The sequence below is a fragment of the Prunus dulcis genome, chromosome 3 (assembly GCF_902201215.1).
Source record: "Prunus dulcis chromosome 3, ALMONDv2, whole genome shotgun sequence".
NCBI classification, from domain to species: domain Eukaryota; kingdom Viridiplantae; phylum Streptophyta; class Magnoliopsida; order Rosales; family Rosaceae; genus Prunus; species Prunus dulcis.
In genome coordinates, this window is record NC_047652.1 from 2,702,978 (window position 1) to 2,715,881 (window position 12,904).

General features: G+C 34.6%; 1 protein-coding gene across 2 annotated transcripts; it reads right to left on the reverse strand.

The window, feature by feature from the left end:
- Positions 1 to 650: 650 nt before the first annotated feature.
- Positions 651 to 7,935, reverse strand: LOC117620925 (exportin-T). Of its 2 annotated transcripts, XM_034351181.1 has the most exons (15): positions 5,769 to 7,935; positions 5,488 to 5,577; positions 5,266 to 5,355; positions 5,017 to 5,121; positions 4,653 to 4,712; positions 4,208 to 4,270; positions 4,020 to 4,115; positions 3,610 to 3,774; positions 2,719 to 2,892; positions 2,557 to 2,622; positions 2,377 to 2,475; positions 1,946 to 2,092; positions 1,081 to 1,265; positions 931 to 972; positions 651 to 821 (listed from the first exon to the last, which is right to left on the reverse strand). In XM_034351181.1, exons 1-13 carry the CDS (start codon positions 7,491 to 7,493, stop codon positions 1,176 to 1,178), a joined length of 2,970 nt encoding a protein of 989 aa, XP_034207072.1. In that variant the 5' UTR covers positions 7,494 to 7,935; the 3' UTR covers positions 651 to 821; positions 931 to 972; positions 1,081 to 1,175. The 2 variants fall into 2 exon arrangements, with proteins under 2 accessions (XP_034207072.1, XP_034207073.1); XM_034351182.1 differs by lacking the exons at positions 5,017 to 5,121; positions 5,266 to 5,355.
- Positions 7,936 to 12,904: the final 4,969 nt, after the last annotated feature.

A 12,904-nucleotide genomic window follows, 5' to 3' on the forward strand; every position in this document is an offset into this window, starting at 1 on the left:
AGAGCGGGGACGGGGACGAAGACGGTATTGTCATACCCAGCCCGTTGCCATCCCTAATCTCCCACAAGCCAACAAGAATTTCAAGTAACACCAGATGCCGGCTTCTGATAGTTGACGGAAAACGCAGCAAGGAATTTTGTTATGCTTATGGTCACAAAACCCATCAATGTAGGGGTGAAAATAGATTTAAAACAAAACCCACGGCCACATCAGTCATCCACTAAACCCTCATTTTGACGAGAAACACTAGTGTGAAATAGGAATAGCACTATTTTGCTATCCCGATCAATCACAGTGTGCCACGCATAATCACTTTTCTATTTGGCATATCATGATTCGCCGGGATAGAACATCCCCGTTTCACAAAGTTATTCTGCATTTTGAGCCCCCAAAGAGAAACATTTTGTACACTTCGCTGTTTTCTTGCACACAGTAGATTTCCGAAATGTACGGCATACGAAAAGTTATATGACATTCTGATAAACAAGGTACAAAAACTTGAAAAGAAAGCATTAGAGGGAGAGTTCCTCTCTTTTTTTTCTTTTTTTAATTATTGACTTTATAAAGATTATACAAAAAATCTCAACGAAGTAGAGCTTCAAGCAGTAAAGCGTGACTAAAGAAACATAAAGACTTGGATGAATCAAAGATTGGAAAATTGCATATGGCTAAAAATACAAAAAGATGATGTTTACATCAGGTAGAAGAAAATAATCGCTATAGACAAACACAAGAACCTTGATCTCAGACTAGGCAGCTCCAAAAGATGGATGTAACAGAACTTCTTATACAATTAGCAGAACTTCCTCCTTAAATATACACTGTAGAACAACAATTGGAAGGGCAAAAAACACAAATTAGCAACTATACAAGTCATTTGGACTACTTTATTTATCAGATTTGGTTTAAACCAATATGAAGAATTTATACCTTGTCCATAACATAGCCGCACAAAAGCTATATACAGAGAACCTGCAACATTTACCAGAGTAAGTACAACACAGAAATACATACAAAAATATAACATTCCAAATAGGTACAACAAATCAGCAGAGATACACAAACATCAGCTGTAGTTACCTTCGGTGAACAAAAATGCATCGCCAGAATTGCCACAAAACAAAAATAAGGAACACTCTGACATGAGATGATGTCATTTGTCTACTGTGGCAATGCTATCTGACAACAAGACTCCCATTCTGCTGAAGTCTTAAATTTTCAATAAGAGACTGGTAGAATGACTTCAATGCCTTGATATCACTACCCTGCAGAAAAAATGAGCAGCCAAAAAAATCATAAACAAATAATTGGAAATGTTTACTAAATATTCAGCTCTGGTTTATTTCTGTAAGCAATACACTTTTACGAACATCCTGTAAACCAACCCCAAATCCACTGGAATAAGCTCAAGACACTTGACCAACATCTTCAAATAGGTAATATTGGAACAACATGACACATGTGCATTCACAGATCAACATTTTAGATGACAATATTACATTAACACAACAGGTAAATATCACCAACCTTGACATCTTCTCATAATATCATATTACAAATTTCACTCTTCAGGGAAACAACAAACTGATACTAGTAGCTTAATTAATATTAGCGGTGGCATTTGGCAACTGCCAGAGTGATGGGAAAGAACAGAGGCCAATGTGTTTCCTTTTCTTTTTCCTAATTTTTTTTAACTTAGCCTACTCAATTATTTGACTACTTTACCCCTTTTTAAATATTTTCTTCACTTTTAACCGTTGTAGTTATTGAAGAAAATCTTTGGAAAATCAGTAGATGTCATCAAATTACCAAAGTATGTATTAGCACCACTCCAAGGAAATAGATATGCACAAACTACAGGAACAAATGAAGACAAAAATGACAAAAAAAACCCTTTTGTATTTGGTCCACCAAAACATGGTAATCTACAGCCACCTTTTTATACCTGCAGCTTCTGGCAATATGTCTCAGCCAAATCTTGGGGGCAATGCGCTGCTGGAAAACCTTTTGAGACAAAATGAACTAGAAAATCATTGCCAAACTTTTCATACATGACCTTCTGAGCCAATACAATTTCTCCAAACAAAACAAGCTGCAACAAATGAAAATAACAATTTTCAAGGTAAGTATGAAGCAATAAAATAAATACAAGGCAAATTATAAATAAAAGTATTCGTCACCAACTTCTCATATTATTGAACACTACTAAAAGAGAACATCTCTGTCTCCAAATCTGCTTCAGCAATTTAGTCCTCTTAGTTATATGGTGTATAGTCTACTCTTCGTTTTATGGTGTATATTCTGCTCTTCTTTTTATGGTTTAACAACGAAAACTATCTATAAAAGTATCACAAAGATTATTAATTCCAATCTTACAGTATTGGCGTCACGAAACTCGAAAGAGTTGTCAAGCAGGCTGTACAAACAACAGTTTGTAGCGAAGTTCTCTATTATAAAACTCTGGAAACCAGGTACCTGAAAACAAGACCCCATATTATTATGAAAAGTAATATATTTTAACGTTACCAAGCAGAAGGACTACAGGTAAGCTCCTACCTTTTCTTCACCATTAGGCATCGCACACCAATCTCTGATCAGTCTAATAAATATCTGTACGCATACCTAAGTAACAGCAATAATATGTTAGAAATTATCCTAAAGCAGAGAAATTAGAATGAATAAGAACCAAAACGCCAAAGGTAAACCAAGAACACATACCTTTCTTACAAGAATATCCTTGTGCTTACAAGATGTGAACAAAAGCAACTGCATGATTGGCTGTAAGTAGCTCCTACTTTTGGGGGATAGGAAAACAGAAGATAGATCATGTGTAGTTATCACATGAAGAAATGTATATAATGTTCGCTGAAGTTCTTGCAATTCGCGATTTTCCTACAAGGAAAATGGAGTATTAAATAAAAGTATAACAAGTTTCAGCCTTGACATTCAAACTTCATAAATAAACTTTCAAATACTGTTAATGTTCCAAATGATACTCTAAAGTAGTTTTGGTTCCGCAGAAGCTTTCACATCCAATAATGAAAATGAAGAACACACAAGCAGCTCATTGCTACCAACATTGGGGAAAAGGAAAAATAAGTGGAATGAAGTATATTACAAAAATATGATCAATGAAATAAACATTGTAACTTTGTATTTGATGTTGGGCATTTAAATTGCCTAAGTTGGTGTCCCTATTTTCCTTATTTTTCTTTTTATCCGATAGCCAAAATAAAACCGAAAAACAAATAAGAAAAAGAAAACACATACTCATGCAAACAGAACTCATCGTCCACAATAAGTTAAAGATCCTGTTGTAAGTACCATTAGAGCAAGCAATGATGCATTACTTTTTATACCACATGTCTGCCCAACTGTAATTGGTCTAAACCTAAATTTACATGGCACATAAAAGATGGAAGCAGGGGGAAAAGATACGAATCAATCATTTAAGTAACAACCTTTGCATGATGGTTTGATGACATTAACTGATAATACTTGTAACACCATGTACATTCGCCATTAGCATAAAACTCTATGAGAACATATGCTTAGCACAAGGAACAGGTCATTCAATGTTGGAAAACAGCAACAGTCAATGTCTCATACCTCAGTATTGGATCCAGGTCCTGATGGGAGTGCATCTACCGGAATAACATTTAATATCCTACCAGCGATAGCAGGAAAGACTTCATCCAATATGTCACGGAATAATGTATTGAACTTGCATATCAGTTGATTAAGCAATATAAGCAACCCAACCAACTCCTTTGGCTGCATCATAATTGAATCCATAGTCAAATATTGTTGTCAACAAAAAAAAAGAGAGAATATAACTGGTGCAAAATATACTTATGTGAAACAGAACTGTTATTTTCTAAATTTTATTTATTGGTGACACAGTACCTGTCCAAAAATTTTTCTCTATTTATTACCAAAAATTATTTTCTCAAAGTTAGCTTTAACTCAAAAAAAAAAAAAAATCAGAATAGAAGAATTCAGTTATAACTGCTTTATACCTCACTATCCACAAGCAATTGCTCCAGTGCCTTTGGGAGGTAGGGAAAAACAGATGCTCCTAGAGTGTCCACCATGCGGTGTACAAATGATGTTACCTGGATACCACATACACTAGCATCAGGTTACAAGCGCAGATGATAAAATATCAAAACAAAGTACTTCTGGTATCCCACACACGACTCCTTACCTTACTGCGCAAAGCCTCTACATTAGGAAACACAACAAGTACTTGTAGGAGAACATCCAATGTCTGGATAACCATGGGAAAAGAAACACACATTGTTAAGACATGAAATATTTAGACAGCTTCTCCACAAGTATGGAAAGACCAGTTCCCATCCATATGCCAACAATCACTAATTACAAGGGGCTGTACTTAAAAAGGAAAACTGTAAGATCAAAATGTTATAAAACAGCATTGAAATATCAGAAAGCCCATGGGTGCTAATCATAAAGTTCATCAAATAGGCGAACATCAAGGTGTAGAGACAGTGAGTCACCAAAAAAAACAAAACAAAAAAGCACACATAAGCCCTATATCCACAATTTTATTTCAGAGAAACAGGCATTCAGAAAAATTAATCAGACCACGTACTTGAAGGAAGGTGAACAAAAGAAAGATATAGACTAACCTGCTTGAACATGAGACCTATTGCAGGGCGACTAGCAGTTACAAGACGCTCACTGAAGCCCTGGATGGCATATAAATTTCAGTACAGTAATTTCATGTATATAAATACAAATCTCGAAGCATCCAAACATAGTGAATTTTCTGAAACCATACAGCTTACTAAGCAGGATTGGCAGAAGGGGTAAAGGAAAGACTTTTAATATAAGTGACACAACATAAAAACTCCTCTTTTACCAGATCTTGTAAGTGAATTGATCAAGAGTTTTATAACTTTTTGGGGGGGCGGGGGCGGCATATACTATTTTACATATAAACAAATCAACCAAGAAACACGTTAACTAGAAGGTCAAGGGATGTTGAAAAACCTTGCTGAGAGAATTAATCGCCACGATTATCTGCTGAATGTTAGCAAATTTTTGAGGCGCCTCTTCAGGAGTCAATACTTTGGCATTCCTGAGCAATGCTTCAACCTAGACAGTAGGAAGACCACGTCAAATGCTTATCTCACATTTTCACTTGGTCCTTAATTTTGAGTCAAAGCAAAATATTTTGGGGGTCGAAAGAAGGGGGTGACACCCATGCAATCATTATTTTCTAAGTGCAAAGTCAACAACCTGTTGGCAAAGAGGAGTGAGAAGTGAAGAGAGATAATCAGACTGCTTTGCTGGTGGTACATCTTCCATGCCAATTAATAAACCAATTGCCTGCGAAGAGACCCGATACACGTTAGAATGGTACAGGCACCCACATTCTCTATTAAGAATACTTCCTTTCTTTCCTAAACACACTCATGAGCACACATAATATACAGATGTCAAAAAATATTAAGTGAATACCTCAAAAATATGACTACCATCTTCAGATCCCGAAAGCTCTTTCGATGTATAATCCATACTTGTAAATCCAGCGACTGTATCTTGCAAACTCTGTAAAATTCATTTAAATTAATTTAGCAGAGATGAAGAGAAGTTGAAAAAAAGAATGGTAATATGTATAAAGCAATTCAAAGGAGATAAAATTAAATGGCGAAAGCAAATTAATGAGGTCTGGCGGAACTGAAATATAAGCACGTGGATATATAGGAAAGCAATTGGAGAACGAATGTTTGTTATCATACCTGCAAAATATTCTCTATAAAAGGCACAAGCTTCAATTTCAGCAATTTCACAACCCTCATAAACAGATAACTCGCCCTTCGACTCACATTGACGTTTGGATGGTGTATACCCCTTTCATCAAGGAAGGCAGCCAAAACCATGTGAATATATTGGGTATTCTCTTGAACAAACTTCATATATCTTGTTACTGTTTCCAGATACACAAGTGCAACTAGCCTATTGGAATGGCAAGGGAACCTTGTAGATAAAAGCATTGGCACCAATTCACCCAAGAGACCACTCCCAGTTCTCATTGCCTCACCATTTATTGACTCCCCAAATGCATAGAAAAGGGAAAGTGCAGCTTCCACTTCTTCAACATTCCAATTTGATGATGATCCAACAGCAGTAGCCAATGAGTTTCTAATAAATATCTGAGTAACATCAGGTGCTACACGACCTACATTACGCAGCAGCACGAACAAATCCTTTCTAAACTCCACCATCCTATCTTCCTCCTCTCTTCCGATCTTATCCAATATACCTAGATTTTTACGGTACATAGGATCATAGCGGATCTGCGAACGGATCACTTCCAAAATCTGGCCCACATGAAGCAACTGTGTTTCCCTCAATGGGGAAAGAGTCTTCATTGTGGCAACATAACCTGAAAGAAATTGCACAATGCTAAATGTAGAGTCCAACTCACAGTTCTGCATCACATAAAACACAGAGGGCAAAACTTCATTCAAGAGCTCCATTGAAACACCCTTTGCATCCTCAGAATTCAACCTTTTAAAGCATTCAAGAACCTCAACTGCATACCCAGTAAGCAATGCAGCTACGTTAGAAACCAACTCTGAGTCACTATCCTGAGCTACTAACCCAAAAACCCGACGCATTTGAAGACTCTGCAACAGTGGTAGTTTTGACTGAGGATCCATCCTTTTTGATACTACTGCTGACAAACATCCAGCTGCAGCACCACGGAGTTGTTCGGAGAGCCCACCAACCAAAACCAACTCAAACAATAACGGGATAAATGCATCATTCACAATTAATCCAATGTCAATCCAAGAAATATACCTCCTCATTGATTCTAATACACTAGCACAAAGCTCTTCATCAGAGTTCCTATACATAGACACAATGTCGTACCAAGCTCTAACTATTTGAGCTACACACTGCTGCCTCATAGCATCCTTAACCCGCGCTGCCACTGCTAGTTCTTCAGGTGTCCGAGGGTAGTCTAAATTAATCAATTCCTCATCCAAAGCATTCAAAACCCGACAAAACATATCGATGACCATTGCCCCTTTACTCAATTGTGACAAAAAATCAACAAACACCGAAGACCAAACCAATGGGTACTCAAAATATATCAAAGTCACCAAAACCTGAGCAAGTTTGTTCTTTATAAATGCAGGACCTTCTAAAACCCTAACAGTACTCTTATCATCAAATCCACCAAAACATGCAATTGAAAACACTGATTTTCTGATCAAATACCTCTCATCTAGACTCATTGATGAGTACCGGACCCTAATAACCTCATGCAGAGTCTGCAAACACCAAAACTGGACTTGAACTAAGTTCGAAAAGCACAACTTTTCGATGCAAACACTACATATTGCTTGTTCTTCCTTAATTTTATCACAGTAATCTTTTGCCTTCTGTTTCAGCTCTGAATCAACGGTGCCCGATTCATCAAACATTATCAGTATTGCTTTTTCGAGATCATCCATGGACCTAAAACCCCTTAGGTCCAAAACCACAATAATAAATTTTCTTTCAAAGTTTCAAACTTTATTGCTGCGATTAGGTATTTTTCCAGCAAAATTACGGTTTTTCTATCTGGGTTTTTCACAAAGGCAGCTGTGGGGTTTGAGAATCCGACGAATATTGAAAAGGGTATAGAGCGAATGAGAGAGAAAGACAGAGAAGAGGTATCTGAGAGCTTACCTTTGTGTTTTTTTCTTTATTGGATCAGATCAATTGGAAGATCTTTACAAGAATGTGTGTTAGAGATAGCTAGGGTTTTTGTGACAGTGGCTTTTGTGTTTGAGTGTTGGAGAGCAAACCCTAGAGGGGGGTTCGGATTTGGGTCTAATTTATAGTTTTTTAGTCTTCTGGTCTTGCAGAGATAGTAATCAGAAGACAGAGAGAAACAGTAATGACTGAAGTATGAACGAAGAAGGCTAACGTGGGTTATAAAATTATTATGGCGCAAGCCAAGAATCAAAATACATAAATACCCCTTAATTTTCTTGGGAAAATAGAAAAAATAATCTGAGAAAATATAAATATTCTTGTAATACCAATTTTTTTATTAAAGAAAATTAATATGGCACAAGCCATTTTTGTAGCGCAGTTCACAATATAATTTCATAATTTCATATCTTTTAAGTTTAAATTCCCTTCTACTTGTTGATCTAAAAATAAAAATACTTAGCAAAATTTTATTTTTAGAAGTTCCCTTGGCGTGATTTTATGATTTTCTATATTCATCAATTTTATTGCTTTGAAGAGAATAATATGAATGATAACTCATAAGATGCAATTTTTTATTAAATATTTAAGAATATGATTCTCCTACTAGTGCTGAAATCAATTAAACAGTATAATGTCGTAGTATACATAGACTATAACAGATGTGCTTTCATTCTGCACTCGTCCCTGTAGTTTAAATTATATTAAAATAAATTATCGCTTATATAAAATAACAATATAATGCCATAAATTATATTGCACGTGCAGATCGTATAGTTTTTAATGTAACGAATTGGTCAGCATGCTCACAACACAACAATGAATCAATCATGAACAATTGGGAGTGACCGAAATAAATTGTTGAGTTGCCCACACAAATAGTCATGGGCTGATGAGTCGATTTAGAATTTGAGTTGTATTTTTTTTAAACTATGAGGGTATTTTGGGAATTGAAACATGAGTTTTTTTTTTTTTTATATATATAATTTGAAGGACAATAAGTTGGGCTTGCTATATTTAGTTTTTTTAAGTGTCAAATTACGGTCTTGCCACTTGACTGCTCGTGGGAGTTCACATATGTTAAAAAGTATAGGGTGTAAATGGAATAAAATGAAACTAGTGGGATCTAAACTAAACCTCAAAAGGGTGTAACTGAAATTCTCCATTTTTTACTACACCCTAAGGCCCAGCCCACGAATAGCATTCCAGTCATCGTCGGCTGCAGCATTTTGTCCCTGCGGTGGATTTCAAAGGCCTTTTACATCACATCTAGGAGAAATCTATTTGAAATTCTTTGATGGATTATGATAGAGAAATACGACCACATGGTGTTAACCATTCTCATTTTTATGATGGACTATATATGAATTCAATATTTTTCGTTTATGAAATATGAACTCTGTTATTCGCTAAAATTATACATATATTTGACATGAATGGTTTTTTTTTTTTTTTTTTTTTTTGGTCATAAGGAATTTCATTACTAAGGAAAGATTACAATATGATAATTACATAAGCTCAAAATAATCAAGGTTGGAGAGATTTAGGCATAGTTTTTTTTTTTTTTTGGTAAGGTCCCAAAAAATTCATAGCCCAATTCCTAACAAAAAAGGCCAAAGGCCCAAACAAAAGCATACATGTACAAGAATCGAACCGATGGTGCACAAAAACGAACACAGCAACCAAGGGATCCACAACCAAAGGAATATGTAATTAACAAGAAACATGAAGGAGATGGTGCAAGCACCGGAGCTATAGTTTTACACATCTTCGAAGTAATACGCGAGAAATCACGTTTAAGACTTGTAATCATGGGCGGAGCCATGTAGGGACCAGAATGATTCCATAACCCCCCTCAATCTTTTTACCCTTTCTATTAATATATATTATATGTGATATAATATTGATTGTTGTTCCTCCAAAGGCAAACATTCCCATCAAAAAAGAAAAAGAAAAATTTGAATTCTTATATTGATTTACAGTGAAATTTCTCTATTTTCAATATCTGCTTTTAATATGTTGAAACTAGGCAATTAATATCAATTAAGTATAAAATAATACAGATAGGAGGGTACTTATTTATTTATTTATTTATAAACTAGCCTCTCCGCATGCGCTTTCGCGCGTGCGAGAGACTCTTTTTTTTATTCTTTATTTTTTAATAAATTTATTTTAGAATTAAAAAAGATAATGGGTAGTTGTGTTCCATAAAAATAGGATCCATTATCTGATTTTTCTTTTAATTTTAATTTTTTTAAGTATAAAAAAGTGTGAATTTACCATATTATCCTCATTTAATTAATAATTTCAATTCTTAATGTTTGCATTAACCAAGGGCAATTTCTGGCATTTTGAATGTTTCACCATTCTCTGCCTTTTGCTTTATATATATAGATTAATAAAAGGTATAGCCGCACGGCCATTCCCTTTTTAAATTTTTTTTAACAAATCGTATAGCCGAGCGGCGTTACGATGGTAAATTTTATTTTACAAGTATACTCGGGCGCTATACTTGTTTTGACACATGGGCACCGAATGGCTAAGCTGGTCTTTTTCTTCTTGCAAATAGTATAGCCGAACGGCTATACCTAGGGTATTTTATTTTTTTTTTAAATGTATAGCCGCGGGGCTATAACTGGTTTTTTTTTAAAAATAGCATCGCTGAAAGGCTATACCTGGGTATTTTTTTTCAAAAATGGTATAGCCGAACAGCTATACTTGTTTTCACACGTGGGCGCCTAGCGCTAGGCGGGCCCTTTTTTCCTTTATAAATAGTATAGCCGCACGGCTCAACTTTGGTTTTTTTAAACTTGGTATAGCTGCACGGCTATACTGGTTTTCACGGCGCTTGGTAGGCCTTTTTTCCTTTATAAATAGTATAGCCGCACGGCTATACTCTGGAGTTTTTTCCCCCAAAATAGTATAGCCGCGCGGTTTTGCGCCAGTGTTTAATTTTTTTTTAAATTTTTTTTTTGATAAAGAGTATACCCGATCGGTTATACTCTTTATTATATACTGGGATCCTTTTTTTTTTTCTTTTTTTTTTGCTCACGATGTTCTTTTATTGATAAGAGTAGTTTAGAGTATTATTCATTACTATTAGGCCATTACTCGCGTCTCTATTGTCGCTTTTGACTTTTTTACTTTCCCAGAGTTATTACCCATATAAAGAATTTAGCATTTTCACGTTTAATACTCGTATTATATACGTACGTACGTTTTTTTTCAATAATACATTCATTTTCTGTGCACATTTTGGGCTCTGTGATTTAAATTAAACTCGATTAGTTAATTAATTAACTAATTATTTTAATTATTTTTTAAATTCAAATATCATATAATGTTTTTGTCTGATTGAGTTTATCCTGTAAATTCGCATAGAACATTCATATCATTATTCTTGTATAGCCGCATAAATAAACACACAAATTTCGCTAGAAATCAAAGCCGTAGTGCTAGGACTTTGATTTAAATTGTCGTATCCTAGTGGAGCAAACGCCATATTTAATTTCATTATTCTATTTGTTGTTTAATTAAATTTTATATTATATTATTTTTGGGATATTTACTCTAAAATAAATAATATATTATGTTTTTTTTTTTGTCAACAAATTAACCATAAAACTTCTTAATCACTCTTCTACTTTCCCTTAAATCTTCCAGGTTAGGTTATGATATTTGCACTTAAAATTCTGAAATATTTTTTTTCCTCTTCCTCTTCCTCTTTACTTAAGCTTTGTGAATTCCCCCCCTCATTTTTACATGTCTGAGTAGGGTGCTGTAATATTGGGATTTATGAACTTTTTTTGTATTTATTCTCTTTGTTGGAATATAAATTATTAACTTTTTGAGCCTTTAATAGTGTAGATGATGAGATTAATATTCAACTATTTTAAAATATGAAATTCATTACAATTATGATTGTAATGAATGGATAAAATATTAATCAATATGAAATGATATTATAAAATGGGCTAAACCGAGTAGTTAATATCGTATTAACTTATTAACCAATTAGCGCTTGAGCACTCCTAATCGAATTTGGGGTTTTGGGAGAGAGGGGAGTGGGATGGAGAGATAAGGCCATCTCTAGCCCTGGCCCAAATGTAGCCCTAAAATAATTCAAAACCCATCTTCAGTTATGGGCTAAAAAAAATTGACTAGATTTGAAGGGCCACATTTAATCCTTTTAGCCCTCCAACTAGGCCACTTATAGCCTATCTGGGTAAGGGAAGATTCGAGTAGAGCTTGAGCTCACACCCACATAAGGAGTATAAGGGGTCACCAAAATTGAACCCAATAGAAAGAATAAGCCGTCTATAACTCATAATCAAGAAGAAGAGAGGAGAGAGGAGGAGGAGCAGTGGGGTGAGAAAAGATGTTTTGAATAACAAAAATATAGGCTTACAGTGATGATCACTTTTAAGTTTAATAATAGTTTTCGGATTTAGATATTGAGACCAAATATGACATTATCAATTTTTAAGTTACATTTGATGAGGTATGAAATTTCTTAGTCACTTTGGGTCCGTTTGATAACTATTTCAATTTTAGTTTTTAGTAATCATTTTTTGTAAGTATAGAGAAAAATACGAGTGAGAATGTGTGTGAGGATGAGATTGAGAGAGAAAAGGGGAGGGAAGGATGGGATGAATAAGTAACAAAAGTGATAAAAACAAAAACTTGAAAGTGAAAACAATTTTAAATAGACTTTAATTTTTAGTTTTAGTTTTCACTTTTGTTTATTCCTTCCTCTCATCCTTCCTTCTCAATCACATCTTCACTTACATTCTCACTTCCAGTCTCCATCTTTTTCATCTATATTATAATATAAAAAAATAAAAACTAAAAACTAAAAATGAAATGATTATCAAAACGGGCTCTTAACTTTTTAGAAATATGGATTAAAGTTGTCTATTAGGATGCGGATGATTTTGTATATGAAAATCAAACGACAGCACTCAAGTTTAGTTTTGTATAGTCACGGAATGCGGATCCTTTGGCCATATGCTATTTGATTAACAAGAATGATACAAGTCTTCTTGTCACACAGTTTCGTATACGTGGTGCTGATTAAGACAGTTTTGGACTCATGAAAAATTATTTGATATACATAAATATATATATATATATATATATATATCTTTCGAACTGCTGCTTAATCCAT